The following is a 27,892-nucleotide window of genomic DNA, read 5'->3' as shown; positions in this document are numbered from 1 at the left end:
CTCATAGCACAGGCAGCAGGGCATGAGTTAACTGCCTAGCCTACAAACCCGCCTGAGCCCCATGAGTAAGTACTTGGGAGAGTTAGGCCATGCCACCCCTGCTGCTGCCCATACTACCATGGGTACATTACTACGTTTAGCATGGTAGTTCAAATGAGAGCTAGTGTGTAAGTATGTGTACTTGAGCTGGGAATCACACCCCTAGCTCATACTGTAGATGTTGCCTAAAATATCCTATGTTCCCTTCAAATGACAGTACCTCAATCACTAATATTAACAAATCAGGGCTCCTACTCTCCTCACAACCACTCACTCCCACCCTTCAGTTCCTCAGTGGGTTGACTTAGCCACTTAATGAAGAAAAATAACTTAAAAAGGCACCCTAAAGATACTCATACTTAGTTAAACCTCCAAAATAAGAGATTTAAAATCTGCCTCACATGTTAATGCAGGGCCAAATTAAGAGAAAAAGCAGTCACTATTCACCCTTTCATAACTATTATTCTTCTAGATGTGTTGCATGCGTCCATCACATCATAGGTATATGTTCAATTTTCCCTAGTGTTAGTTGGAGTGGCGGCTCCGCCCATCTCAGGCTCCTCCTGCTTAGATAGGAGGGTATAAAGGGTAGAGCCACCGCACCCCTCCTTTAGTTCCCTCCCACCAAAAGCCCAATTGGAAGGATGGTGGGTTGTGTAATGGACTTATGCAATGTCTCTCAAAGAACAACAGTTATGAAAGGATGAACAACTGCTTTTTCTTGAGTGCTTGCATGTGTCTATTATACTGTGGGTGACTCCGAAGGTGTTATTAAAGGCAGTGGGGCTCAGAGTCTCATTGCAAGAGGGACTATAGGACTGCTTTCTCAGTAAGTGCATACAGTCTAGTAAACATACAGACAGATGACCATGTTGCTGCTCTGCCGATGTTCACGATAGGGACATGTCCCATGAATGTTGCAGAGGCTGAATGTGTTGTCTAGTTGAGTGCGTTGGCAGCTTCTCAGGATGTGCTGTGCTTTTGGCAGTGTAACACAGTGATGCAGTTGGTAATCCATTTTGAAAGTCACTGTGCTGTAATTGATTGACCTCTAACTCATTCCGCATAAGAAACAAAGATCTGGGAAGATACCTGGAAAGTCTTTGTCCTGATCAGTTAAAACGCTAAAGGTCAACACACATCCAAAATGTGCAGGTTTTGTTCATCCTTGTAAGCATGCGTTTTGGGAAAAAACCAGCAAGTATATAGATTGATTTAGGTGGAAATCCGATACCATCTTTGACAGAAACTTAGGGTGAGGCCTAAGTTGGACCTTGTCTTCATAGAAAATGGTGTTTGGAGGATCAATTTCAAGGGCATTCAGTTCACCTACTCTCCTAGCCCAGGTGATGGCTACCAAGAAGGCCACCTTTGCTGAGAGGTGCAGAAATGAACAAGATGCTAAAGGCTTAAATGGAGGGCCCACAAGAGCAGACAAAACTAAATTCAAGTCCCAAGGTGGCACCGTATCGCGAAAAGGTGGAAACAGTCCATCTAGACCTTTGATGAACCTGGTCACAATAAGGTTGGTAAAAACAGTTCTACCATTAATTCCAGTATGAAGCGCTGAGACTGCAGTCAGAGGCACCTTAATGGAGATGAGTGTGTTACACATGACTCCTAAAAATGCAAAACATACTCAAAACTTGATTAAAAATTTCTGTACTAAAAGGCACATTATGGGTAGGGGCCCAGGCAGAGAAGCACTTCCATTTACACTAAGGTAAGTAGTTCTAGTGGAAGGTTTCCTACTATTAAGGATGCGTACAGTGTTGTAGCCATGTTGATCCAAGGATATTGGAGAGAAAAAGTGGGTGAAGTAATATCTTTTATTAGATCAACTTCTGTTGGTGAGAGAGAAGCTTTTGTGCTACACAGAGCTTTTCTGTCTTGAAAGCTCGTCTCTCTCACCAACAGAAGTTGGTCTAATAAAAGATATTACCTCACCCATCGTATGTCTCTACTATTAAAGATGATGTTCTGGACTGCCACTGAACTGTGTTCCTCCTCTGTATTTAACCACTGATGAACCAAACCATGAGGTACAACACCTGAGGATTCAGGTGCAGTACGTGCCTGTGATTCTCAATTATCAGGTCTCTGATTAGTGGTAAGAGCAAGAGTTCCCAAGTGGACAGCTTGAGTAGGTTGGAATAACATAGTTGCCGCAGCCAGGCAGGAGCTATGAAGATCATTTTACCTCGATTTTGGTTCAGCTTGAAAATGACCTTGGGGATTAGAGGTACTGGTGGGTATGCATACAGCAGGTCCTTGTCCCAGAAAATAGTGAAGCTGGAACAGCAGTGTTGAGAGACCATTTGTGGTCTAAGCTGAAGGATCTGCTCAAGTGATCTGCCAGGCCATCTCAAACACCCAGCAACTAAGATGCCCTGGGAACGACCAAGCTCCATATGCACAAGTTTCAGAATTTGTTCCATACTGTCTTGACCTAGTGTCCTAATTTGTTCATGCAGAACACTGCTATGATGTTACTGGTGAGCACATGTGTGCAGTCTTGCACTGAATGTGAGGCAGGAATTGCTCTCAAACAGTTTTTGTGTGCTGTAGTAAGATGAGGCCCTGCAACATAAACCCTTGTATCAGAGGCCTGGTATGAGGTCTAAGGCCTGAACTAAAGTAATGGTCAAGACAAGACTGTTAACATAAAGCAAAGTTAAACTGTGAGCCAGAGGCAGGCCCTTCTCACAGAAGCTGGCAAGAAGTTGTAAAAATGCACGTACCTAAAAGATACTGGACACTAGAGATATAAACATGTGCCAGGATGGTAACAAGAACACTCCGATACTTGCACATTCCACACATAACAAGGAACAGGCTGACCCATCCTAAAGATGGGCAAAAGGGTAATATGATGGATAGAGTTGTTGGTTCGAACCAACATGTACCAGGAGAGAGGCAGCACCCTATGTCAATATGTCAGGTGTGATGTGTAACTTGTTTGTACCGGTGTATAAGAATGTACCCTTGAGTGGATGTCTTTGTCTGGCCTAGTGGTAAGTCCCACCACTGACTGAGCCGGTCCATTGTCAGGGAGCACATATGTACTAGCAGAACTGTAGACATCTGATATGGGGAGCTAGAGACTGTGTTTCGTTTGGCAATAAACCTGGTCGGGTGCCTTCATACCTTATTGGAGTCTGTGGTCATTGGGGGTTCTCTCGGGGTCTGCTGTGTCAGCTATCTGCAGAGCCGGGGCAGCACAAAGAGGGAACACACATGCAGCCGACTTATCATTGAACAGAGCAGAGCACCACACTGGTGACGTCTGACAAGACGTGCAAGTTAAGAACATGTATGTGTAAATGGGCCTCATGGACAGGCTGAGCCTGAAGATTGTCCATGTTCACTCCCCACCCACCCCATGGCTGAAGTATGTGTTACCAAAGTAATAGAAGGGGAAGTAGAAAGAAGGTGATTCCCCCCCGCACACATGTTGTCTTGGCTCATCCACCAATTCAGAGATCCCAGCGTTCTGTCCGGGATATATACTAGCTTGTCAAGTTGGTGAATATGAAGATGACAGACTGACTTCAGCCAAGATTGCACTGCTCTGAGGTGCAACATGGCATAAGGGATCACATGCAGTTGTGAGATCTAGAAGCCTAAGGCAATTCCTCTCTGTGGCTCATGACTGATCCTTGAGTGACACACACAGAGTACGAAGTGATTTTGGCACACCAGCAAAATGCTTGGACTACTATTAATAATTATTGACAAAGCAGCCAAGTCAGTAAGCCTTTAGTGGACCTGTACAGTAGCCTTAGCAAGAAGCCAGGAGGAGAGGGAGTTGAGGGGGGAGCTGGCCCTGTGTCCTTTCTGATAAGATCTCTGTTAAAATTGCTGAGTTATGTATTTTAGAAAAACAGAAAGGTTATCTATATCTGCCCTTTGAGATAGGTTTCTCAGGGTCCTCAAAATATGCAGGCTCTGCAAAAACCCATCTGTCTAATTAATGGCTTTAGGACACCTCTTCCTTAAACTTAGAAATGGTTTGCTTAAGAGTTTTTTTTTTTTTTATTGACATGTTATTGTTACACTAACCCAAATAAATAAGGAGCAAAAGTATGGGGTAGGTGGACTCTTCAGTTACACTTCATAGACATAGCTTAGGGTCCCCAACAGCAGCTGCAAGACTGGCCAATCGGACGGCTGTCATTGTACCACTCAAAGACCACTCCAGACTTCAGTAATTATTGATTTTTGGGGTGTTTTAGTAACCTGTTGTGGATGTGTGTAAGTGCTTGAGACTAAAATAAAGTGCAGCTTTAAGTGAAAGCACTCTGGTATTGTACTGATTGTGCTAGCCACCTACTGGTCAGACAGCCATGTCTCCATTGATTTATTTCCTGCCACCACCTCACCAAGAGTAATAGTTACCAAGATCTTTGGGTTTTAAAAGTCATGGTAACAAGAGATCCTATATAGCGTGGAACCTGGCAAGAGACAGAAAAGCCCTGGCAGAGGTCTAGACTAGGACCATTCCAATTAACTCTTATTTGTAGAGGTGATAACATTGATGTCTCTTTGTTTACACTCAGGACCAGGTTGCTGAACAGTTAGATAGTCTGACAGACAGTGGACTTTATTTGGTGCCCAGAACAACCCCAAACCAACCAAGCATCCAGGCAAGAGTACACATGAACATCTGCCTGGCAGGGGTAGGCTGCAATTACTGCCATGCACTTGGTGAAAAGCCTCAGTGACAATAACAAACCTAAGGGCAGAACTGTGAATGTTAATGATCCTCTCATTCCACGCACCTTAGGAATCTCCTGTGACCAGGGTGGTTTGCCACATCAAAAGTAGGCATCCTATAAATCTAATTCAGCTTAACAGTATCCTGAATCAAGGGGAAGAATAACAGGAGCAAGGGGCACCATATGGAACTTTAGATTTTTTTATGTATCTGTTTAGACTCCAAAGGTCTAGGATCAGTCAGACTCTTCTGGCTTTGGTTATTAGAAAGTATGGGGGTGGGGGGAGGGAAATCCCTGCCTTGAAGAAGAGGCGGCACTTCTTCAGCTCCCAAAGAACCTAGGGTCTGCACTTCTTGAATTAGCACAGACTCTTGAGAATGGTCCCCGAAAAGGGACCGGAAAGTGGCATGGGAGTAGAGGAGAGAAAGAGTTGTAGAGTATATCCCAATTCCACCATGCTTTGTACCCACTTGTTTGAGGTGACAGCAAGCAGGGAATGTGATAAGCTTCTTCCTGAAGGGAGGAGAAGGGCCAGAAAGATCTGGCAAGTTAAGCCTGCTGTCCTCAACGTAGGAATCAAACAGGGGCCTTTGAGGCTTGTGGCTGCTGGATGATGTGACTGAGGATATGGAGCAGGAAGCCTCCAGCTCCCAAGAGTTTTGCTTGCATGTAGAATGGTCAGGCTGTCTATAGGACTAGAATTGCTGTCTTCACGGATATTGAGGATGATATTTTGTCCTCTTTATATCCTGGATGTACAGACTTAACAACTTCAAGACTGCTCTAGAGTCCTATAGTGTGCATAATGCCTCATCCATTTTGGATGAGAATAAGGTACAGTCCTTTAAAGGGAGGTTCTCAATCATCTGTTGTACTTCTGATGACTGCAACCAGGAAGAATGGTGCACAGTTACTGCTGTCACCATAGGCTTGGCCACAGAACCTGCTGCATCTAAAGAAGCCTGTAGAGATGATCAAGAGACCAGATTTTCCTTAGCAAGAGACTGGAACGGTTCCCAAGAGCCTTCTGGCAATTTATTTGCAAACTGAGATATTGCCTCACAATTAAAATAGTCATAACGGGCCAATGGAGCTTGATGATTGACAATAAGAGGAAAATTCATTGTGGAATAAATCTCCCCCCAAGAGATCTTGGTTTTTTTGCATATTTTTCTATGGGGATACCCTTGTCCCTGGCCTTGATGATATCTGTAATTTACTGCAGCTAATAGTGAGCCTGGAACAGCATGTAAGTAAAACTGCTCAAAACCTTGGGATAGAAGCTGGTGTTTACAATCCATTCTTTTATCCACCAGTGGAACAGATGAAAGTTTGCCACAGGATCTTAACAGGCCACATGATGGCCTTACTTATAGGTAGGGCTACCTTTACAACAAACTATTCTGGTATTCTCCTTCACCATCTCTACTTGTATTCTTCTGAGGAGCTCTTGGTAGACTTTAAATTCTCTGGTACCACTGAGAACACTTCCAGTTCCAGACCCTCATCCTAAAGACAAGGCAGTGTGACACTGGGAGGAGTCTTCAGAGCCTGGAACTGTGAGCATGAAAGGCTTCGTAACTATTGGAATCATGCAAAGATATGGAGTCATTTCCAGAGGTCTAAAGACAGACACAGAGGAGACAGATGAATATATTAACTGGCCTAAGGTTGATGGGCCCACAGCAGACTATACTAGAGCCTACAAGTGTGGTACCTGTGACGGTGCTAGAATAGCTTCTTCACCCTGAATCAATGGTGATGGCAGTACCAAATGGCATAATAGATCTCTCACTGCCGTACAGGACTCCACAATTGTTGACACCAGTATAGGAGGTTGTCCCACTGTGATCAGTGATGGCTGATGTATTGTCATAGCCAAAGAAGTAGCTGGTCTTGATGGTCCCCGGAGGGAGGGTACTGGAGTCAATGCGTCAGGTCTATGGGTGTCAGCGTGAGCCGGTACCAGGGAGCTTCAAGCCAAAGAGCACATTTTACCCTTGGTACCAGATTGACCTTCTGTAGGAAGTCCCATACCATGAACCTCAAAGAACCGGATGACAACTTTTTCTTGTGTTTTTGAGACTTGGATTGTTCTGTGTCTTAGGTCTTGAAAGAGCAATACTGGCAATGGGGATCTCCCAAGACTTCTCTCTGTTGGCAATGCCAAGGGAGCACACCCGGAAGGAGCTGTGAATGAGCTCCCTCACCATGACCAAGAGGGTTTGGATGCCAGACAAAGAGCCACTTCCATAACAATATATGGAATACATGGAAAGTTGAGGTGCTCCTCTCAGCATTTTCATTCTGCTTTTTAAGCCCCAGCAGATTGAGCACCTGTCTCTTAGATGGTCTTCAATGCAGCATGTTAGGCAGCCCAAATGAGGGTCACTGGTAGACATTGGCTTTCAACAACCAGAATCAGGCTTGAAACCCGGAGACTTTGTTATAGGCTCCACCAGTACCAGGCAAGGCCCAGAGGCCCACCTGATTAGAAAAATGAAGAAAAGAAAAATTTAAACAAATTAAAAAGTAGAAAGAAAAAAAAAGTCCAATGTATGAAGAACAGTGCCATTAGACAAAAAGTAAGCTGAAGTACCCATAACTTTGTTCTGAATGCTCCAGTTACTGACCACAAACAGTAAGAAGCAACTGAAGGAGGAGTGGGGCAGCTTTGCCCTTTATGTCTTTCTCCCTGAACACAAGGAAGCAGGGATGGATGAAGCCACCCCTATAGGTACTGCTAGGGACGACTCTCCAGCATTGGTACATGAGACGTGCCCACACAGCGTAACGGACACATGCAATCACTCAAAGAAGAAAATAAAGCTTATATAGCAGTATTTACATATCCTCTGTGTTTTGAGAATTCATAACATATTTGGGCAGATACCACTCTTAAAACAATCAGTTCACTAATGATCCAAATTCTATTTCAAAACACGGCAAGCCCATTTGTTAACCGGTAATCAAGCTTGTATCAGTTATAAATATTTAATATCTTTGTTTACATAGAATCCTTATATCATCACCAATCATTTAGAAAACACCACAAATGTGTGTGACACTTTACAAGAGATAGCAGAACAAATTCCCTGTCTCAAAGGCTTACAATACAATCAGTCTTAGGGCAAATATCTTTTACATATTATGTAGCCTTTCATCTCAGTTCTGATTACGTGCAATTATGGTACCTCAAAGTATCTGAAACTTTCATTCCATTATTTTAGATCAGCCTCTCCTGCAACTTTGAACTTTTATCAAAGAAATGTAGGCACTGCTATATGGAAAGCAAGAGTCTTCACTGGGTCATTTAGCATCACTTACTTTCAGGAGCTTATAATTATGACAAAAATTTGTGTGTTCAGGATCAAAGGTCAATATCATATTTGTAGATCATAAGAATGATTCAAGTCAACTACCATGTTTCATGAACTGACACATTTAGACACTCCATATCTAAGGTCCCTTATTCTTCTGGTGCATGCTTGTAACTCTGAACAGAAAGTTAGTAGTATTAAAACACAGATCTAACTGAGCATGAGACACACAACCGTTCAATTATCCCAACTCAACTGTCTCAACCTAAGCAAATTGTTTTGCCTTTTTTCTAATTGGAGATTGATATAGCTAATCCCATCAAACTTTAAAACTTACATTGCAATGGTACAGAAACATACCATGGGGTTTTTTGTGCCAACCTGGAAAACTTTTCTGAAAGCTTGGCACAAAAAGATGAAACAGCAATTTGGTAAGTTTTTCTGGCTTCATAAAAGGAGTGTGTGTTTAAGGCCATAACTAGCAATTCAAAGACAAGTAAATTCAAGAGGTTTCTTTCTGGTCAAATCCAAAAAACTACTGCAGAATATTTCTCTCACTCCCTAGAAAAAGAGCTTGCATATTATTACTCCATATTATTTCTCATTTTACAGTGGGAAAACTGAGACAATGAGATTTGCCTGAGGCCACACTGTGAATCACTGGCAAAACCAGGATTAGAACTCAGGAAAGGGAAGTAATGTTAATGTAACTAGAGGTTATTGAGATAAGTGGTCCCTTTCTGAATTCCACTGTGGGCACACTTGTGCTCCATGTACCTGAGACTGGAGAATATTTGCTAGTAGTGTCCATTGATCTGTGCTCCTGACCTCCTCATGCTCTTTACGAAAGGCATAAGGGACGAGGCAGACTGACCGCCTCTCCAGTTCCTTCCCTACTATGAAGCCAGTCATGAACTGATGCAGAGGAGGAGGAGGGTGGGTAGTGGAATACAAATAGGGACCACACATCTAAAAGAACTCATTACAATAAGGTAACTTCTTACCTTTCTTCTTTGAGTTGTGGTTCCTATGTGTATTCTCCTGTGGGTGACTGACAAGTAGTACTTAGAAAGGAGGTGAATGTGAGGATGCTTGTGGTATAGCTGCTTGCAGGATTAATATCCCAAAGGATGCATCAGTGGCAGAGTCCTGGATTAAGGTGTAATGTCTTGTAAATGTGGATGGAACTCCATGTAGCTGCTCTGCAAATATCAAGAAAGGGTACCTCTTGAAGTGATGCTATTGAGGTTGCCTGAGCCCTTATAGAGTGAGCTCTTACCCATGTGAGGGAGGAAGCTGTGTCAACTGAAAGGAGGATACAGCTAGAGATCCTGTGAGAAGACATGGCTTGTGCTCATACTTGTTCTGCTACGGCAATGAACAGTCTAGGTGACTTCCTAATCTGTTTTGTTCTCTGCAGGTAGAGTGCCAATGCTCATCACAGCTGGAGGGAATGAAGTCCGCACTCCTCACTAGAGGCATGGGGCTTTGGGAAAAAACACAGGTAAGTGAATTGAGTGGTTTATATGAAATTCTGAAACTATTTTAGGACTGGATTTTGGGTGTAGTAATAGCAAGACCTTATCCTTATGGAATATTGTGTTTGGTGGATCCACCATTAAGGTACCTAGTACTCCTACTCTTCTGGCTGAGGTGATGGCAACAAGGAAGGCAACCCTCACTGATAGGCAAGACATGGAACACATAGCTAGCAGTTTTATGGGAGGTTTAGCAAGTGCTCAAAGCACTAAAGTAAGATTCCCCTAGGGGGATTGGTTTCTTCACAGCTGGAAAGTTTCTGACCAGATTTCAACAACCTGACTTATCAGGTGCTAAATATCAAGGAACCATCCACTGGCAGGTGACACACACTAATTACTGCTAGATGAACTTGCAGGGAGCTAAGGGAAAAGCCCATAAGCTTGAGGATAAAAATATAATCGAAAATTGTGGGAATATCAGGTGCCTCTGGAGACATATAGTTTTGCTGGGCCCAGACAGATGAAGGTTTCAACTTGGCTAGATTATATTTTCCAGTGGAGTCTTTTCTGTTACTAGTGAGAATAATTTTCCCAGCTTCAGAACAGGAATGTTCTAGTCTCAATGCCCATCCAAATACCATGCCATGAGATTAAAGCATTGGGGTTGTAATGTCTGACCCTGCCATTTATCTGGATCAAGAAATCTGAAAAGATCTGAATGTTGATAAGTGGATGGGAATGACATTTGTCGGAGGTTTGGAAAGCATAATTGTCTGGGCCATCTGGGGGCAATGAGGATGACTTGAGCCCTGTCTAGTTGAATTTTCCATGGAACCAGAGATAATAGTTCAATGGGAGGCATAACTGAAGTGATTTGTCCAAGGTAGAAGAGGACTGTTGCTCACTGGAGCAGTTTACTTTACATTTCCTGTTTCTCACTGAGTGAAGATGGTGTTTATTACTGAATCATGTAATTCCCACTTGTGATAGGTGGCAAAATGCCTGCTGAGGCTGTCCACCAGCACATTTTGGGTGTTTGGGAGGTACACTGCAGATAGGGTTATGTGGTTCTGTATACACCAGGTCCATAAGTTGACCACTTCTAAAAAGAGCAGGATGGAGTATGTCTCTCCCTGCTTATTTACATAGAAAATGGTAGTTATGTTGTCCGACATTATCAGGATGTGCTGGGATTGCGTGAATGGTAGGAATGTTTTGTTGTAGGGCTCTCAGTTTCAGAAGACTGATGTGCATTCTGGCTGCCCAAGTGATCCTAGTGCCATGTGACTGTCTATGTGAGCTCCCCTATCCTACCAGGGAGAGGTTTGTAATTATCATTGTTGGGTGTGAGGGATAGAAATGGAATTCCCATGCACACATGTCCAGCATCTCTCCACCATTCCCTCACTTAGAAGGAATTGTCCCTATGGTATTCATGCTGTGTGCGCTTGGTGTACATACCATTTGGAGCCAGCTTACAGGCAATGAAGGCTGAGTCTGGCATATGGCCCTGGAGAATAAGGTACATTACACATTAAAGTTTGTGTGTAAGCAGGTCTATCACAGTGCCCATGGAGTGAAATCTGTCTGTGGGGAGTGAAATCTGTGGAGAGGTAGGCCCTCACTTTGACTGAATCCAGTGTCGATCCTATAAAGTCTATGGCCTGTGTCGGAGTCAAGATAGACTATTCCATGCTTACACAGATTACCAGGGATGCTAGAAGGTGCATCAGTGATGAAGTTGACATTAAAACTTCCAGGTGAGACTGGCTGGTTAGAAGTCAGTTGTCTAAGTATGGGAAGACGGTGGAGCAGCCTTGTCTGAGCTGAGCTGCTATTATGAAGAACGCTTTTGTGAAGACTCTGGGAGCTGTAGTGAGCCCGAATGGAAGCACCCTGTATTGATAGTTGTGTGGGCCCCACCACAAAGCTGAGGAACCATCTGTCAGAGGGATGAATATTCACATGAAAGCATGCCTGTTTCATATTAAGAACCATGAACCATGTGACTTTTTGTAGGGATGGTATTATTGATGCTAATGTACCCATGTGAAATTTCAGTTTTTGAATAAAAACTATCAGTTGACACAGCTTGAGAACGGGTCACCAGCCTTCTTTCTTCTTGGGAATGAAGAAATACTTTGAATAGAACCTTTTTCCTCAATATTGAGGGAGTATCTGCTTGTAACAGGGTTCACGTCCCCCCCTCTTCCTGGGGCCCACTTGCTGCCCCCAATAAAGCTCAGAGAGGCTTCAGGGTTGCGAACCACCTGTGTCTTTATTTATATAAGGTTCTCCCACCACCGGTGTATCTATATACAAGCCTTGCAGGATTAGTCATCTCCTTTACAGGCAGAGGTAGCCTTCAGCTAGGAGGCCTCCAGTTCCCTCCCTGACTGACTTCTCCCTGGCTGCCCCCCCCCAGCCTTTATAGCTCTTGGCTTGTCAGGCCAGCAGGTGTTGCCAATCCTCAGGCCAGAATCAGGCCTTTTCCGTCAGCCCCAATCTATTTCCCCTGATTGGAGCTGACTGGGCAGAGGCTAATTAGGTGCTTTTGCACCAGCACCCTGGTACACTGTTGTATTGCTCCTCATTGGAGAAGAGATTGTACCTCCTGAAGGAGAACTGCCTTATGAGACTGGGTCCCTGAAAAGGGACAGGGAAAAGGGTTTTGGAGGAGGGAGGCAGAGAAACTCTATGGTACAGATGGAATGGATATCCAGCATGTACTTGTCTGTTGTTCTCACTGCCCAGTTTTGGGGAAATTTTGCTAGTTATTCCCCAATGGATCTCAGTAATAGGTGGAGATAGCATCAATACTAGGTTGCAGCTCTCTGGCGTCATGTTAAAAATATCTCTTGGCTGGAGGGTGAGGCTGGGTAGTGGAAGATGCATCTTTTGTTGTTTGCGAGGTGGCTTGTATGATGGAGAGTGATAAAATCATTCAGGTAATCAACTCACAATCTTTGACAGTACCAGCAGTTCCTGAGCTTTTGGGTCTCTGTGTTTCATTTTAGGTAGCACCAAAGTCAGCTTCTGAGTCAATGTGGAGGCTGCTACTGAAGGACTTTTGCGCCTATGAGTCTTTTGAACATGCCCACGCAGCTTAGGAGGACCTAATTTCTTATGGCTCGGGCATGAGGGCTCACCTGACTTGGAAAGAGTCGAGGCGGGTCTCTCCCCTTAGATCGTCTATGAGGAGATCTGTTTTTATGTTTGTAAGAGTGCCCCTTACTCCCATGAGGGGGCCAGACAAAGGGCTCGTCCCACTCGATTCCAGAGTCAGACACAGAATAGGGATCTTGCTACCTGCTGACTCTGGCCAACGTTCAGGAAGTTCTCCCTGGCCTGGGTCTGAATGAGGATTCATTGCCTGCTCCAAAACATGTTTCTGAAGTTGAAGTTCTAATGCCTGCTGAGTTAGGCTGGGAAAGGAGTGTCAAAAATTGCATTTGGTGGAGCAGAGGCAGCACTGATGATCACTGCTCACCAAAAAGAAGTGGGGGCAGAAAATGCAATTTTTGTAGCCCAGACTCTTGGGGATCCTCAAAATCCCATTCAGGGAGATTGGGAGCACAGGGTTGGGAGTCTAAAACTGACTAACTAGAACTATCAAAACACTAACAACAAAAACTAAGAATAATTTAAAATTTTAAATATTTACAGGAAGAAGAGAAAGGATCAGCTTGGGACACTGGAGGTTTCTGACTCAGGTTATGAGGTGGTAAGAAGGAACTGAAGAGGTGGTTGGTCTGCCTTGCCCTGCCCCTCATACCCTGGGTGCAGAGCACGAAGAGAACAGGGACACAGGCATGGACCAACAGACACTACTCGCAGGAATTCTTGGACCGCATGCCTGCCCACAGTGGAATACACCTAGGCACTCAAAGAAGAACTCCTCACTCCCAACTTTGTGCTCATTCCTCCAGACCACTTTGCCTTACTGACAGAGGAGCTGAGCATATACTGCTTCAACTGAGTTCAACTGCAGCTTTGAGCATTCAGCACTTCTGAAAAAAATCAATGCAAGGTGTTTCAAATTGGGCACTCCAAAAATTCAGAATACACAGTTACTTTGTCAAAATTTGGTTTAACTGGATTCCTCAACATCACATACAAAGTCTGTGACATATGCAGGGCTACAATTGAGTCCTCTCAAGTCACAGTCACCCTCCTTCACCACAACAGCACCTTTCTCTTCCTGCAATCCTCTGCCTCCTTCTGTACATACATTACAACTTCTATAGAAAATGAGGCAGCAATCCCACACACAACCTAATTCATTATCTGATTGTAATTCACCATACAATTTGTTCCCTAAGGCCCAGTACCAGGAGGTGGGAAGCTCCTACACTGTATATTGCCACCAGCGAAGGGTATGGATCACTGGGGTCATTTGGTGGGTCACTGGAGGCTGTCAGGAGAAATTGGGCCCCACTCTATCTCAATTGATCTGGCATACCCAGGCTGTCTACTCATGGGGCTCCCAATTCAGTGTGTGCTGATGCTCTTTTGGCAACAACATGGACCCAGCCTTAAATTAGAGCATTCATATTCAGTTATTATTTTGGCACATTGCCAACCACACAGGCTAGAGGAGGAAAATGGAAATTTTCAACAATTTACAACTAAACAAAACCCCAATTGACTTTCACTAGAAAAAACAAATGAGGCATTTCTATGGCCCCAGGGATTTCTCCCACTGAATTTCAAAAGACTGCTGTAAAAACAGAAGGTGTTAGAACTCTCAAAGTTTCTTTTATAAAGGAATTTTTTAACAATCTAAATAAAAGGTCATTTCTAGCTCCATCTATAATGCCATAGGTATATGTAAAGCTTTACAGACAAGTTGCAAAAATTATAACAGTGCTTATGAAAAAAAATCTAAATAAACATGATAAGTAATCTTGCTTGATTCAGAGAGGATCTTTTAAAATTTCAGATTTTAATAGAGTCATAGTGACCTGAAGATTGGAATCTTTTAAATACAGATTCATATAAACACATTTTTTGCAACAAATGATATTATTTGTATGTTTAAGTAATTTGTACCTCATAAAGTGTGTTATATGTTGTAACGGTCACCGTATTTGTATGCAGCATCAACCTCTCTCCAAGAAGGGTGAAAAGACTATGGGTATGCATGATTTCAACCTTTCGTCTGGAGGAAAGAACATAAAAATACAAAACATAAAACATGTTGAAGATTTTAAGTAGATGCAAAACCAGAGAAGGAATGTATTTTTTTCATGCTATCAAAAAACATTTTACATCAAACTTGGACTTTATAATATCTATGCTTTAAATTGTTTATTATTCTTTTATCATGTAATGTTGCATATTACTTTAAGCTATTTCTGAAAATTCATTTAAACTGTTCTGGCCATACTGAATGGTTATGAGAATGCAATTTTATATGCAGGATGGGTTCTTGTATGTAACCACCTTCTTGCCCTCAAAGATGTTCATCACAGACACTTTCCTTTGGTAGAGGACAGACAGACTAGGCTGTACCCGTCCCCCACCAAATCTGTCAAGGATGTCCCTACACTAGACAGATGGGTGACCGATGAGCAACATGAAGTGCTGCCTTTCCCTCACAGGACTCAGTGTTATGCTCCCATATGTCTTCCAAGAAAGGCACTTTAACATTTATGGGTTTTATTACCATTGTCAGTCTCTGTGCACAGCTTTCTTTCATACATACAATAAAACAGTCCTCATATATCTATTAAAACAATCCGGTATGAGCAATACAAAATTCTGAAGAGTTGTGAAATTCCAGCTAAGTGTAATACTGTTTTAGCATATTGTAACGCAAGTCAGAACAAACTATACCTTAAAAGTAGAGAAGGAAGAAGCTCTGGTTCCCAAATAAAACATCAGGGAAATTCAGCCAATCCCCCAAATTGTATTCTGTTTAAACATGTATATAGCACCATAAATATGCACAGTACTTATTGTATAGTGCCATAAATCTACACAGTGCTTTAAGAAAAAAAATATGGAAAATGAAGTGCAAACTCTCTATCCAGAAGCATTTACAATTTATATGGAAGAATAGGTACAATATGGATTAAAACAATACATAATAGATAAAGAGGGCTAGTGGTCATATCTGAAATGCTTAGAATAGAAAAGTTTTCATGACTTTCCTCTATGGAACTACAAAGGCAAGTTGGACAAAGTGTTCTGGTGGTATGTAGCCAAATAGGTCTAATTTATTAAATTCACAGATATTCTGTCAATTTTTGCAGGGGAGAAGAGAATAAATATAACATAGCATGCTTTTGTTATTTTTTTCCAGACTTTTTTTTTTTTTTTTTTTTTTAAAGTTTCTTACAAAAAGCCACATAAATAAAATATTAAAGTTGCATGATTAACCATTTAAGAGTCAGGAAATGCAATCTTAGCTATGCCTCTTGTGTATATTCATTACAATACAGTCTTCAGTTTCATAATTACATACCACACTATTTCTAAAATGATAAAATATAATACAAGTTTCAACGACCTTAAATACATGTGTAGCATCTTGTAGTTCTATGTACTGTTCTAAACATAGCAAGGAGCACATGAGTCATTTATATGAACACAATACAGGTATATGTAACATACTACAGATTGAGGATACAAAAGACTAATAGTGAAAACTTACTGGCTTATATATACTACATGTGCTCAAAGCAATACTGGCTTTATAGTTAATTGACTTCTCACCAACACTGCTTCCAAGGAAGGGTTTGCTGTTCATTGAAAGAAAATGTATAGTACCTAGGCATTTCAACAAGTTTTGTAAGTACCTATCTTACAAAGGAGAACTTACATAGAACTTTGATAAGAATGGCCATACTGGGTCAGACCAAAGGTCCATCTAGCCCAGTATCCTGTCTTCTGACAGTGGCCAATGCCATGTGCCCCAGAGGGAATGAACAGAACAAGTAACCATCAAGTGATTCATCCCTTGTCGCTTCTGGCAAACAGAGGCTAGGAACACCATACCTGCCCATCCTGGCTACTAGTCATTGATGGACCTATCCTCCATGAACTTATTTAGTTCTTTTTTGAACCCTGTTATAGTCTTAGCCTTCACAACATCCTCTGGCAAGGAGTTCCACAGGTTGACTGTGTGTTGTGTGAAGAAATACTTCCTTTTGTTTCTTTTAAATCTCCTTATTAATTTAATTTGGTGACCCCTAGTTCTTGTATTATGAGGAGTAAATAACACTTCTTTATTTACTTGCTGTACACCAGTCATGATTTTATAGACCTCCATCATATCCCGCCCCCCTCCCCTTAGTCATCTCTTTTCCTAGCTGAAAAGTCCCAGTCTTATTAATCTCTCCTCATACGGAAGCCTTTCCATACCCCTAATGATTTTTGTTGCCCTTTTCTGAACCTTTTCCAATTCCAATATATCTTTTTTGGGATGGGGCGAACACATCTGCACACAGTATTCAAGATGTGGGAGTACCATGGATTTATATGGAGGCAATATGATATTCTCTGTCTTATTATCTATCCTTTTCTTAATGATGGCCAACATTCTGTTCACCCTTTTGACTGTTGCTGCACATTGAGTGGATGTTTTTAGAAAACTATCCATAATGATTCCAAGATCTCTTTCTTAAGTGGTAACAGCTAATTTAGACCCCAACATTTTAAAGGTACACTGGACCACTGGGGCTATGAAATTAGTGTAAGGAAGAAAAATATTACGGGTTACCACACTTGTGCCACAGAATTTAAGGCCAGAAGGGATAACCAGGTCATCTACTCTGATCTCCTCTATATCAGTGGTGCGCCCCCCTTTACCGTTAACGGAATCTGTCCATGCCCCCCACCTCAATTACTGCATAGCCAAGGCTTCCTCAGCAGCGGAGCTTGGGCTGAAGGCGGAGCTGGGGGCGGAACTGGTCTGGGGGCAGAGAGGGAATGAGGGCAGAGCTGATCTGGGGACGGAGCAGGGGGTAGAGTGGAGTTGGGGCATGGGCCAGAGCGGGGTTGGGTGTGGAGTGGGGCAGGGGATGGACCTGGTCGGGAGGCGGAGCAGGACTGGGGGCTGAATGCGGTTGGGGGTGGAGCTCAGCTGGGGGTGGAGTGGGACTGGAAGTGGGTGTCCCTCCCTTCCCCTCATGGGCGCTGGCCCGGGCCCTGCCGCGCACCCCCTGAATGTTCCTCTGTGCCCCTTAGTGGGGCTCACCCCACAGTTTGGGGACCAGTGCTCTATATCACAGGCCATTAAACACTATCCAACCATCCACAAACCAAGCCCAACAACTAAAATTAGACAAAAATATTACAAGAGACTAAATTATTCTGTGCCACAGGCAGAGGACAGGGACTGAGGTGCATCAGTTCTTGAAGCCTCTGCAGTGGCATGGAATTAATGTAGTAACATATACCTCAAGGATCCTCACAAGTGACTCATGCCCCATCCTGCAGAGGAAGATGAACACCCCCCTAAGATCACTGCCAATCTGACTTCGGGGGATTTCCTTCCTGAGCCTGAATATGGTGATAAATTAGACCCTGAGCACGTGAGCAAGACTCACCAGCCGTGCACTTCTCAGTAACACCCCAGTACCAGCCCATCCAATGTCCCAACTGCAAATGTGGTCGTCTTACATGTTTGAGACAATGTATTTGAGAAATAGTATGTTTTCATAAAATTAGACTATTGTGGTATGCACTTGCAAGGGGACATATTTATGGCAATGTGTGCACCTTTAATTTTGAAATTTCCTGACTTGTGCTTAAATGTGAAAGTTAACCTTCTCTTAACATATATTCTGTATAAAAACAAAAATCAACTAAATACAATTGGGGGGAGAGAGGACACACAACTTTGTTGACTTTGTATTAAGGTGGTTAGACAGAATAGCCAACCAACAAAAGACAAATAAGAAGGAAAGAATCAATTAAGTCACTTGACGTATCATCTATACTCAACTCATCCATTAGTTCCCCTTCTCAGCATCAACTCTCTTGACCCTTCTGCTAAAGAGCCAATGGATACCTATGACTATAGCAATGTTAATTGGTTTTATGTTTATGTGTTTTAATTATTAATATTAATGCAGCTTTTGTAAGTTACATTGTGTGTAGCTGCATATGTGGCTTTGTACTGATGTGTGAAGAATTGCAAATAGTGTCATTTTCTGTAATGTTTAGGAAAAATGTATGAGAATGAGTGATTTATGTTAGAGATTATTCTAAAGTTATTTCTGTACTTAAAAATTACAGCGTTAAAGTCAGTGTGTGCATAAACAGAAGTGTATTTTATGGTGACAGTTAAGACTACATGTTTAGACAAACCACCTCTCCATCTTCTGCTACTACCAGCAACTTAGTGCAAATTTCACTTTATCTCCATGCTCCCATAAAATAGACCTGCTCCTCCCTGCCCCCCACAATCTCACCCATCCAAATCCCCCACATAGATCTGTTCACCTCCTCCTCTTTCCTCTCCATGGTACTGTTTTATAGTGCACCATATAACAGAACATGGGGTTGTGAGTGGGGGGCGGGGTTGGGATAAAGGCTTTTGGTTGGTGGATGAAGAGACCAAGGTTGTGTGTGGGGAAAGTCAAGCTTGTCTGCACTGAGGCATCAAGATCTCCCCATGGCACTACTGCCTTGATGGGCTAGGAGGATGGAGTGGCTCCCCTCCACCCTAGGCCTCAGCAAAGCCCTAATTCTTTCTAGCTCAGGCCTCACATTGCACACAAACGTCTTTGTCCCTGGGACTCACAAATCCCTAATAAATCCCATTTTTCCAAACTCTTTCACAAAGTATCATCTCCCCACAAGTCCCAGCTCTTCCCTGCCCAGACTCCCTCCCTCGCTCACTAGGGGTACATGCAGATTGTGGCTGCTGAATCAAGCTTGCAGTGTCAGGAAAAAATGACGTGGCTGACAGAACCCTGCAGTTCTTCTGGCTAATCATTGCACTACTCACAATTATTCTTTGGAATAATAACGGTTTAGTTTTAAAACTTCAGAAGTGGTCCAAGTCCAAAATATCAGAAAAAATATGAGATAGACACGCACAGGTATGCATGTGAGAGATTTGGTGTTTATGAGGATTGTGGGTTTTTAGCTATTCAAACTCCCAAAATATGATGTGAACAGGACAAATTTCAAAATGGGAGCATTTTAAAATATTTCAGCTGTAAAGATTCACTAAAAAATTTACAGAAAATTCCTTTATGAAGAGCTATCACATCAAATTTGGAAAGCAAATTCAGTAACTAAAGTGCAAAACAGAAGGGATTTTACTTCTCTAATGATGCGCTGATTTGTATTTAACTATGGAGGCCCTACGGATGCAGCCATAATTGGCTGGATTCTCCAAAGAGCCTCAGGGGTTCAGGCAACCAAAATTTTCAGTGGGAGAACTCCTTTAGGCACTTTTGAAAATCCCACCCTTCATTTCCTATAGTGTTCCTGGGAAGCAACAGAGCTTGCCATTGATTTATTAGCAGAAAGACAATTTTGTAGTCCATTAACTAGACTGGTCACAACATGGTTATTGGACAAATCACAACTGCTTCAGGCCTTTTTACGCATTTTTAAACTGGAAATAACTCCTGTCTAACACAACTGTTTTGAGGTTTTAGCCAGTAATATTTATAAAACCCTTTGAGATCCTCAGGTGGAATGCAAATTAGAAATACAAAATACGATTAACAGCAGCAATTTGGACTTAATAAATCCCTTGAGAAAAATTCAATTTAGGCATCTTTTCCACAATTAACCATGTCTCAGTTAAGTGAGTGTACTTTATTGATCATTCTATCCTGGAGCCCCTCAAGAAAAACCAGTGTCTACACAAATATCCTGTCCTAGATTGATTCCTACTTTTCTAACCACTTCCTCATTTCTGATGAAGGCATTACATCTGGAACTTAAGCCCCTTCCATCATGGAGTTGATCATTATTTTTCTTCTTCATCTACATTCTTTTTCTGGAATATCATATTGCTAGTTTCAGCCTTGGATGTCACTCTAAATTACATGTCCATCAAATAAAGGTCCCATCTATCTACTTTTCTTGTTCATGTCAACTCCTCACCAGATCATAACTTCCTACTATCAAACATTTTGAAAGACTGAACTTTTGAGTAGAACATACTACCTGTTCTGTGTCTTATTCCACAGCAGATTTCCTTAAATTAGACTTTTACTTTTCCCAGGGACAGAAATCTTAGAAACACTCTTTATTCAAAATATTTTTCTTCTCATAACTCAATTGTATAAGTAGCCAATCACCACCTCTAAAGTGTCAGAATTAATCATCAAGTTGAGCTAAAATCCTTATCCTTGCTTTAACCGCATCCCACATTAATAAAATTCCCTCTTATAGTCTTCCTAAATTGCTACTCTGAAATTTCAGGTAATACTGAAAACTGAAGCCAGATAACATTCTCACTCCAAGAAAAAAGAACATATCTTCTTGTCTACAGTCATAATCACTGACCTTCTTAATCCAAATCAAAATTATCCTAGAAAAGCATACCTTAAAACCTTTTTTTTTCTTTTTATGTTACGCGGATCAAAATCTAAAGCATTTTGTGAGTCATGTATGAAGTACAATAAGCTATGCAAATGATCAAGTGCTTGGCTCTAGTGTGTCATACAATTTTCCTTGATGCTACTCTACCATACCTACTATATTGTGCCATCAATACGGTTGTAGCTACTTGAATGAAATTAGGGAGGCAGGGTAGCCTAAATGACTGAGCAGAGGGCTTGCTACCAGATACTCTTGAGTTCTCATGCTGGCTCGGTCACTGATGCACATGTGTAACTCCAAGCAAATCAATTAGCCTCTGTCGCAGTATCATCATCTGTAAAGCGGGATTAATAATTTATTCAACCTCGCAGGGTGTTAAGAGGATTAATTACTCAGTGTATGGACATTGTTTTGAAAATGTAAAGCACCATGTAATAGCACATTAGAAATAATTTGGGGCTAGTCAAAATAGCATTTGGGAAACTAAACAAAAATCTGTCTACATGGAAACAACTAATTCTAAATTTCACTTATTACACTTTCTACATCTTACTTCTCTATTTTTATCACTATTTTAATTTTTATCACTATTTACATACTTTATTTGCTGTTCTTTCTGTATTTGTATAACAGTAATAGCTAATATTTTTATGAGAATGTTTTATTATTCCTCAGTTTTATTTATTTCCATCATCTTTTTAAATGTCTTTATGTAATTCCTCCCAGATGTTTATTCCTAATGCAACTAAAAATGCAAATGACTGACCAACAATCTTTAATGATCCATAAAACATTGAGTTTCATATCTACTGTACTTTCAGAGATATACGGCCATATGAGAACAATACATTTAATTTATTAATGCCATTACTGGGTTTTTTGTTTTGTTTTCTAAAGCAATTTTGGTTTAAGACTTATTTTCACATAAACATTTAAAAGTTACCAGACAATGTTTTTTATCTTTTGAAATTACTATTTTGTAAGAAATTAATCTGAAAATTAGGTATTTTTCTTCACTTCGTATCTATAAAAATAACAGAATCTGCAAATTACTCATCATAGACACTGCAGTTAATGCATTCTAAGCACTTTCTAGATGTCATGTTTTGTATTTTAAACTGAATATTACAAAAAACAAAACAAATTATAATCATTGTATGCCACTACAACTACTTCAGACAGTACACTTACTTGTGACCCAGGTGTTTGAGAAAATATCCCAGTACCTTCAGAGCCTGCACCCAGATACTTTCACTTTTGGAAGCCAGTAATTTATAAATGACTCTAAGATGAAAAAAAAAAAAAATCAGTTAGCATATTCTCTGTTTACCACCAGACATTTCCATGGAATCATTCATAGTATTGTGAAAGTAAACAATAAAATAGTAAGAAAAGCGCTAAGAAAGGAACATACATATATAAGTGAAAGGAAGTATGGTGGGATCACAAGCTATGCTACTGGGTTGGGGTCATGGTCCCTTTAAGGTAGGTCCCAAAATGGAGGGGAAATAATTTCAGTTTCAACCAAATGAAATTAAACCGTCAAAAGGCTTCTTTCTTTGACTATTGGTCCAAATGAAGAAAAACAAACAAGACCTCCTTCAATCTAATCCAAGGTTCCACAGACACAGGGCTGCTTCTTTCAGCCAAGGTTCCAGTTGGAACAAAAACAAAACAACATTCTACAGTCCTTGAGCAGTAGGACAGTTCTGCTGTGTTCAAGATGAGTGATTAATTCCCCAATTAGGCCTTTAAGCTAGCCAAGGCCAGGTTCAGGAGTTTTATGAGACAGCAGGAAACCAGAGAGCACTCCTCTACCTAGCAAAACTTCACACTAACTCTCCCAACCTGGAAGCCCCCCCCCTTTTTTTTTAAATGGTTTCTGCCATGGGCAGTGGGTATAATAGGCCAGGGAAGGCTTAGTCTTCCGTAGTGCTGCCGCCGACCTGCCGCTGGACACCTGAGCCACGGTGGCCTCGCCCCTTCCCCGAGACACCCACCATCTCCTCCACTCCTGCTCCCCCACCCACTCCCCAGAGGTCCCTGCTGCAAGCTACATCCCTCCTGCTCAAGGTGGCAAGAGCCAGCGAAGTGAGGAGTCTCGGCTGGGTTCTCTGGGGGCGGGGCCATCAGGGGCGGCAGGAGCTAGCGCTTGGGTGGCGAGCGGCTCGGTCTGGCGCTGGTGCGGGCAGTGGCTCGGCTGAGAGAGGGCCTTCAGGGGCGGGAGGGGCTGGCGCTAGGTGGGCCAACCAGGCGATGGGCCGGCCTGGCACTTGGGGGGCCCTGCGGCTTGGCCCGGCCCGGCACTGGTGGTGGGGTCCAGCGGCTTGGGCGGAGGAGAGCCTTCAGGGGCAGAGGAGCCATGACTCGGCTGGGGGGGGGGCATCAGAAGCAGGGGGGACTGCCCAGCACTTGGGGAGGCTGGCAGCTCGGCCTGGTGCTCGGGGGAGGGGGAGAGGGAGAGGAGCGGTGGGTTGGGGGGATTGCTGGTGGCGGCGGCTCGGACCAATGTGACTGGGGTGGGTGAGTGGGGGCTCCTGTGGTCGTGGGGCCCCCTCAGGGCTTCTTCTTTTACTGGGGGTGGGTTCAGGGCTCCGGCATGCGGGGGGCGGAGGGGGTCCTTGGGTGGAAGAGGCAGGGCTGGCTAGCTAGTCTCCCCAAAGCGGGGGTTCACCCACCACCCCATGGTTTCTGCCACTTAACTCCACCTTGCAGCAGACTATGAAGTCATAGATACCAGTTCTTTTCTCCATGACTCGCATCTTAGGCGGTCTTTCAGGGCTAGCTTCCTTCTTTCAGCGCAGTGAGGGAATTTTGCTGTTTTTTGGTCTGCACACAGATTGGGCACATATACCCAATCTTAAGAAGTTACACTTAATTATGCAAATACTAAAACTATTTATCATACGCAATATACACACCGTTTAAGGGTGACCACTGTATATATCTAGAACAGTACACTGTCATAGATTCATACAGTATCAGGTAAGACAGGACATTAGATCATCTAGTCTGACCACCTATCTAATGCAGAGTACAGAATTTGACACAGTTACCCGTGTTGAGCCCGATAACTTGTGCCTGACTAACATCTTCCAGAAAGGCTTTGAGTCTTAATTTCATAGAATCATAGGACTGGAAGGGACTTTGAGAGGTCATCTAGTCAGTCCCCGTCACTCATGGCAGGACTAAGTATTATCTAGACCATTCCTGACAGGTGTTTGTCTAACCTGCTCTTACAAATCTCCAATGATAGAGATTCCACAATCTCCCTAGGCAATTTATTCCAGTGTTTAACCACCCTAACAGTTAGGAAGTTTTTCTAAATGTCCAATCTAAACCTCCTTTGCTGCAATTTAACCCCATTGCTTCTTGCCCTAGCTTCCAAGGTTAAGAACAACAATTTTTCTCCCTCCTCCTTGTAACCATAGGCACTGACTCTGTGTGTGACTCACCCATGGGGAAAAATTAATGGGTGCTCTGCACCCACCGGCAGGCAAGCTCCCCTTCCCTTCCCCCCCAAGCGTGCTGCGTCCCCGCTCCTCTGCCTACCTCCCAGCATTTCCCGCCTGGCCGCTGTTTGGCAGCGTTAGCATGCTCCGGGAAGGAGGGGGAGGAGCGGAAACATGGCATGCTCAGGGGAGGAGGCGGGACTGTGGTGGGGATTTTGGGAAGGAGTTGGAATAGGGGCAGGGAGGGGGTGGAGACTTTGGGGAAGGGGTTGGAATGGGGATGGGACCTCAGGGAAGGGGTGGAGTCGGGGTGGGGCCGGGGGCAGAAGGGCGGGTCGAGCACCCATGGGAAAGAGGGGAAGTAGCGCCTATGCTTGTAACAATCTTTTATGTACTTGAAAACTGTTATCATGCCTCCTCCCTCTCAGTCTTCTCTTCTCCAGACTATACAAACCCAGTTTTTTCAATCATCCCTCATAGGTCATATTTTCTAGACTTTTAATCATTTTTGTTACTCTTCTCTGGACTTTCTCCAATTTGTCCACATGTTTCTGAAATGTGGCATCCAGAACTGGACACAATACTCCAACGGAGGCCTAATCTGCATGGTGTTGCTTATAAGACTCTTGCTAATACATCCCAGAATGATGATCACTTTTTTTTGCAACAGTGTTACACTGTGGACTCATATCTAGCTTGTGGTCCACTATGACCCCCAGATCTCTTTCCACAGTACTCCTTCCTAGGCAGTCATTTCCCATTTTGTATGTGTGCAACTGATTGTTCCTACCTAAATGAAGCATTTTGCATTTGTCCTCATTGAATTTCATCCTATTTACTTCAGACCATTTTTCCAGTTTGTCGAGCTCATTTTGAATTTTAATACTATCCTCCAAAGCACTTGCAACCCCTCCCAGCTTGGTATCGTCCGCAAACTTTATAAATGTACTCTCAATACCATTATCTAAATCAGTGATGAAGATATTGACCAGAACTGGACTCAGAATTGATCCCTGTGGGATCCCACTCGTTATGCCCTTCCAGCATGACTGTGAACCACTGATAACTACTCTTTGGGAATGGTTTTCCAACAAGTTTTGCACCCACCTTATAGTAGCTCCATCTAGGTTGCATTTCCCTTGTTAGTTTATGAGAAGGTCATGCGAGATAGTATCAAATTTTATAGAATTTGAAGATATCAAGAGATGGGGAATCCACCATTTACACTGTAGATCGTTCCAATAGTTAATCACCCTGACTTTAAACATTTATTCCTTATTTCTAATATGAATTTGTCTGGCTTCAGCTTCCATTGGTTCTTGTTATGCCTTTCTCTGCTAGTTTAAAAAACTCTTTAAGTACCTGGTATTTTATACTTGTACACTAATGAAGTCTCTTCTCAATTCCCTCTAAGAGAAACTATAAAGATTGAGCTGCAAGCCTCTCACTTTCAGGCCCTCAAATAATTTTTGTGGCTCTTTACTGCACCCTCTCCGATATTTCAAAAATGTTGGTATGAGAACAGAACACAGTATTCTAAAATTGATATTACTAATGTCTTATACAGAGGTAAAGTCACATCCCTACTCCTAACTTCCCTGATCCAAGGATTTCATTAGCCTTTTTTGCCACAGCATCACACTGGGGAGCTCATGGTGAATTACTTGTCCACTGGGATGCCTAAATCCTTTTCAGTCACTGATTTCCAGAATACATTCTGTAGGCAGTCTGCATTCCCCCCCTAGATATATGACCTAGCATTTGGCTATATTAAAACACATATTTCTGAAGGGGCCCAGGTTACCAAATGACCCAGATTGCTCTGTATGATTGTTCTCATTATTATTTACCACTCTGCCAATCTTTGTGTCATCTAGAAATCTCATCACCAATGACTTTATATCTACTTCCATATCATTGAAGAAAATGCTGAACAGTGTCAGGCCTAGTAGAGATCCCTGCAGAGCCACCCTAGAAACACCAATGATGATTCCCCAATTAATTTTTTTTTAAATCTGTCATTTAGCTGTTCTTAATCAATATTACATATTTTTTAAAAAAATCATAATGCTGTATAGTACCAAGTCAAATGTCTTACAAAAGTCTACATGTATTCAATCTATGCTGGGGTGCCGGAACCAGCCTCCCCACTTTTAAAAGTGGGAGGGCCATGCCACCTTTTAAACATGGGCATAGTTTGGGGGAGAAGGGGCTGCATTTCCCCCCAATCTACGAGTCTCAAGCAGGCACGAGAGTAGCCCCTGACAGTGGTGGCAGCCTCTTCCCGGTGAGGGGGGCCTTAGCTCCCCCTCACCATGAGGCCTGGCCCCTATCCATGGCCCCGCCCGTGCTCCTTCTCTTCTCCCTGAGGCCCCCACCCCCTGGCCAGGCCAGACGCCAGAGATGGGCCATGGTAAGAGCCGCCCAGGGAGTCCGGGCCGCTGTGGGGAACCCTGGACTCCCCACCTGCCCTGAGCAGGGGACTGGGGTGCCTGAGAGCAGCCTCCAACCCGTGTCCCCACCCCCCAGGCTGCGCCGCCCAGGTAGGGTTGCCAGTCCTCCAGGATCAACTTGGAGTCTCGAGGAATTAAAGATTAATCTTTAATTAAAGATGATCATGTGATGAAACCTCCAGGAATACTTCCAACCAAAATTGGCGACCTTACGACCAGGGCAGGGAGAGGGCTCAGGTTTCCCCACAGCGGCCCGGGCTCCCTGGATGGCTCTTACCACTGCCCTGCTCTGGCTTCAGCTAGGGGGTGGGGCCTCTGGGGGAAGAGGAGAAGGGGCAGGGCCTCATGCCCCACCACTTCTACCAAGGTTCCAGCGCTGTTGATCTATGGCTTTATCAACCAAACTTGTAATCTCTTTAAAAAATGGAGATAAGGTTTGACATGCCCTATTTTCCATAAAACCACATTGACTGGAATTAATCAACTATCCATTCTTTAACACTTTATTAACTGAATATTGTATCAGCTTTTCCATTATTTTGCCTGGGACTGATGTCAGGCTAGCTTGACTAGCCGGGTCAGCCTGCTTGACCTTTTTTATATTGCCACAGTATCACCACTCTTCCAGTCTTCTGGAATTTCACCAGAATTCCAAGATTAAAAATTAACACCAGTGGGCCAAAGATATCCTCAGCCAACTCTTTTAGAATTCTTGGGTGCAAGTTATCCGAGCTGATTTAAAAATATTTATTTCTAGTAGATGCTATTTAACATCCTCCCTATCTTCCCATTTACACTCTAGAGAGATTAGGTCACAAGATAAGTCAGTATTTGTTTGAGCCACTATTGTTTAAAAACATATTCTATGTATGAGGATAAAGCAAAGAAGAATTAAACAGTGAAAGTATGTTG

At 42.9% G+C, this 27,892-nt stretch overlaps 1 protein-coding gene across 1 annotated transcript in view; it reads right to left on the bottom strand.

The window, feature by feature from the left end:
• Positions 1 to 27,892, bottom strand: part of LOC113406807 (neurobeachin-like) — a 942,582-nt gene that overhangs the window by 656,514 nt on the left and 258,176 nt on the right. Inside the window, exons 15-17 of the mRNA XM_029911985.1 lie at positions 26,011 to 26,063; positions 22,267 to 22,359; positions 14,611 to 14,719 (exon numbers count right to left, since the gene is read on the bottom strand). Coding sequence (XP_029767845.1) covers positions 14,611 to 14,719; positions 22,267 to 22,359; positions 26,011 to 26,063 — 255 coding nt within the window. The remainder of the gene's footprint in view (positions 1 to 14,610; positions 14,720 to 22,266; positions 22,360 to 26,010; positions 26,064 to 27,892) is intronic.

This window comes from Terrapene carolina, unplaced genomic scaffold (genome assembly GCF_002925995.2).
Source record: "Terrapene carolina triunguis isolate 2854851 unplaced genomic scaffold, T_m_triunguis-2.0 Scaffold141, whole genome shotgun sequence".
NCBI lineage: Eukaryota > Metazoa > Chordata > Testudines > Emydidae > Terrapene > Terrapene triunguis.
Note: the sequence above shows the minus strand (reverse complement) of the source record. Positions and strands in the feature narration are given on the sequence as shown.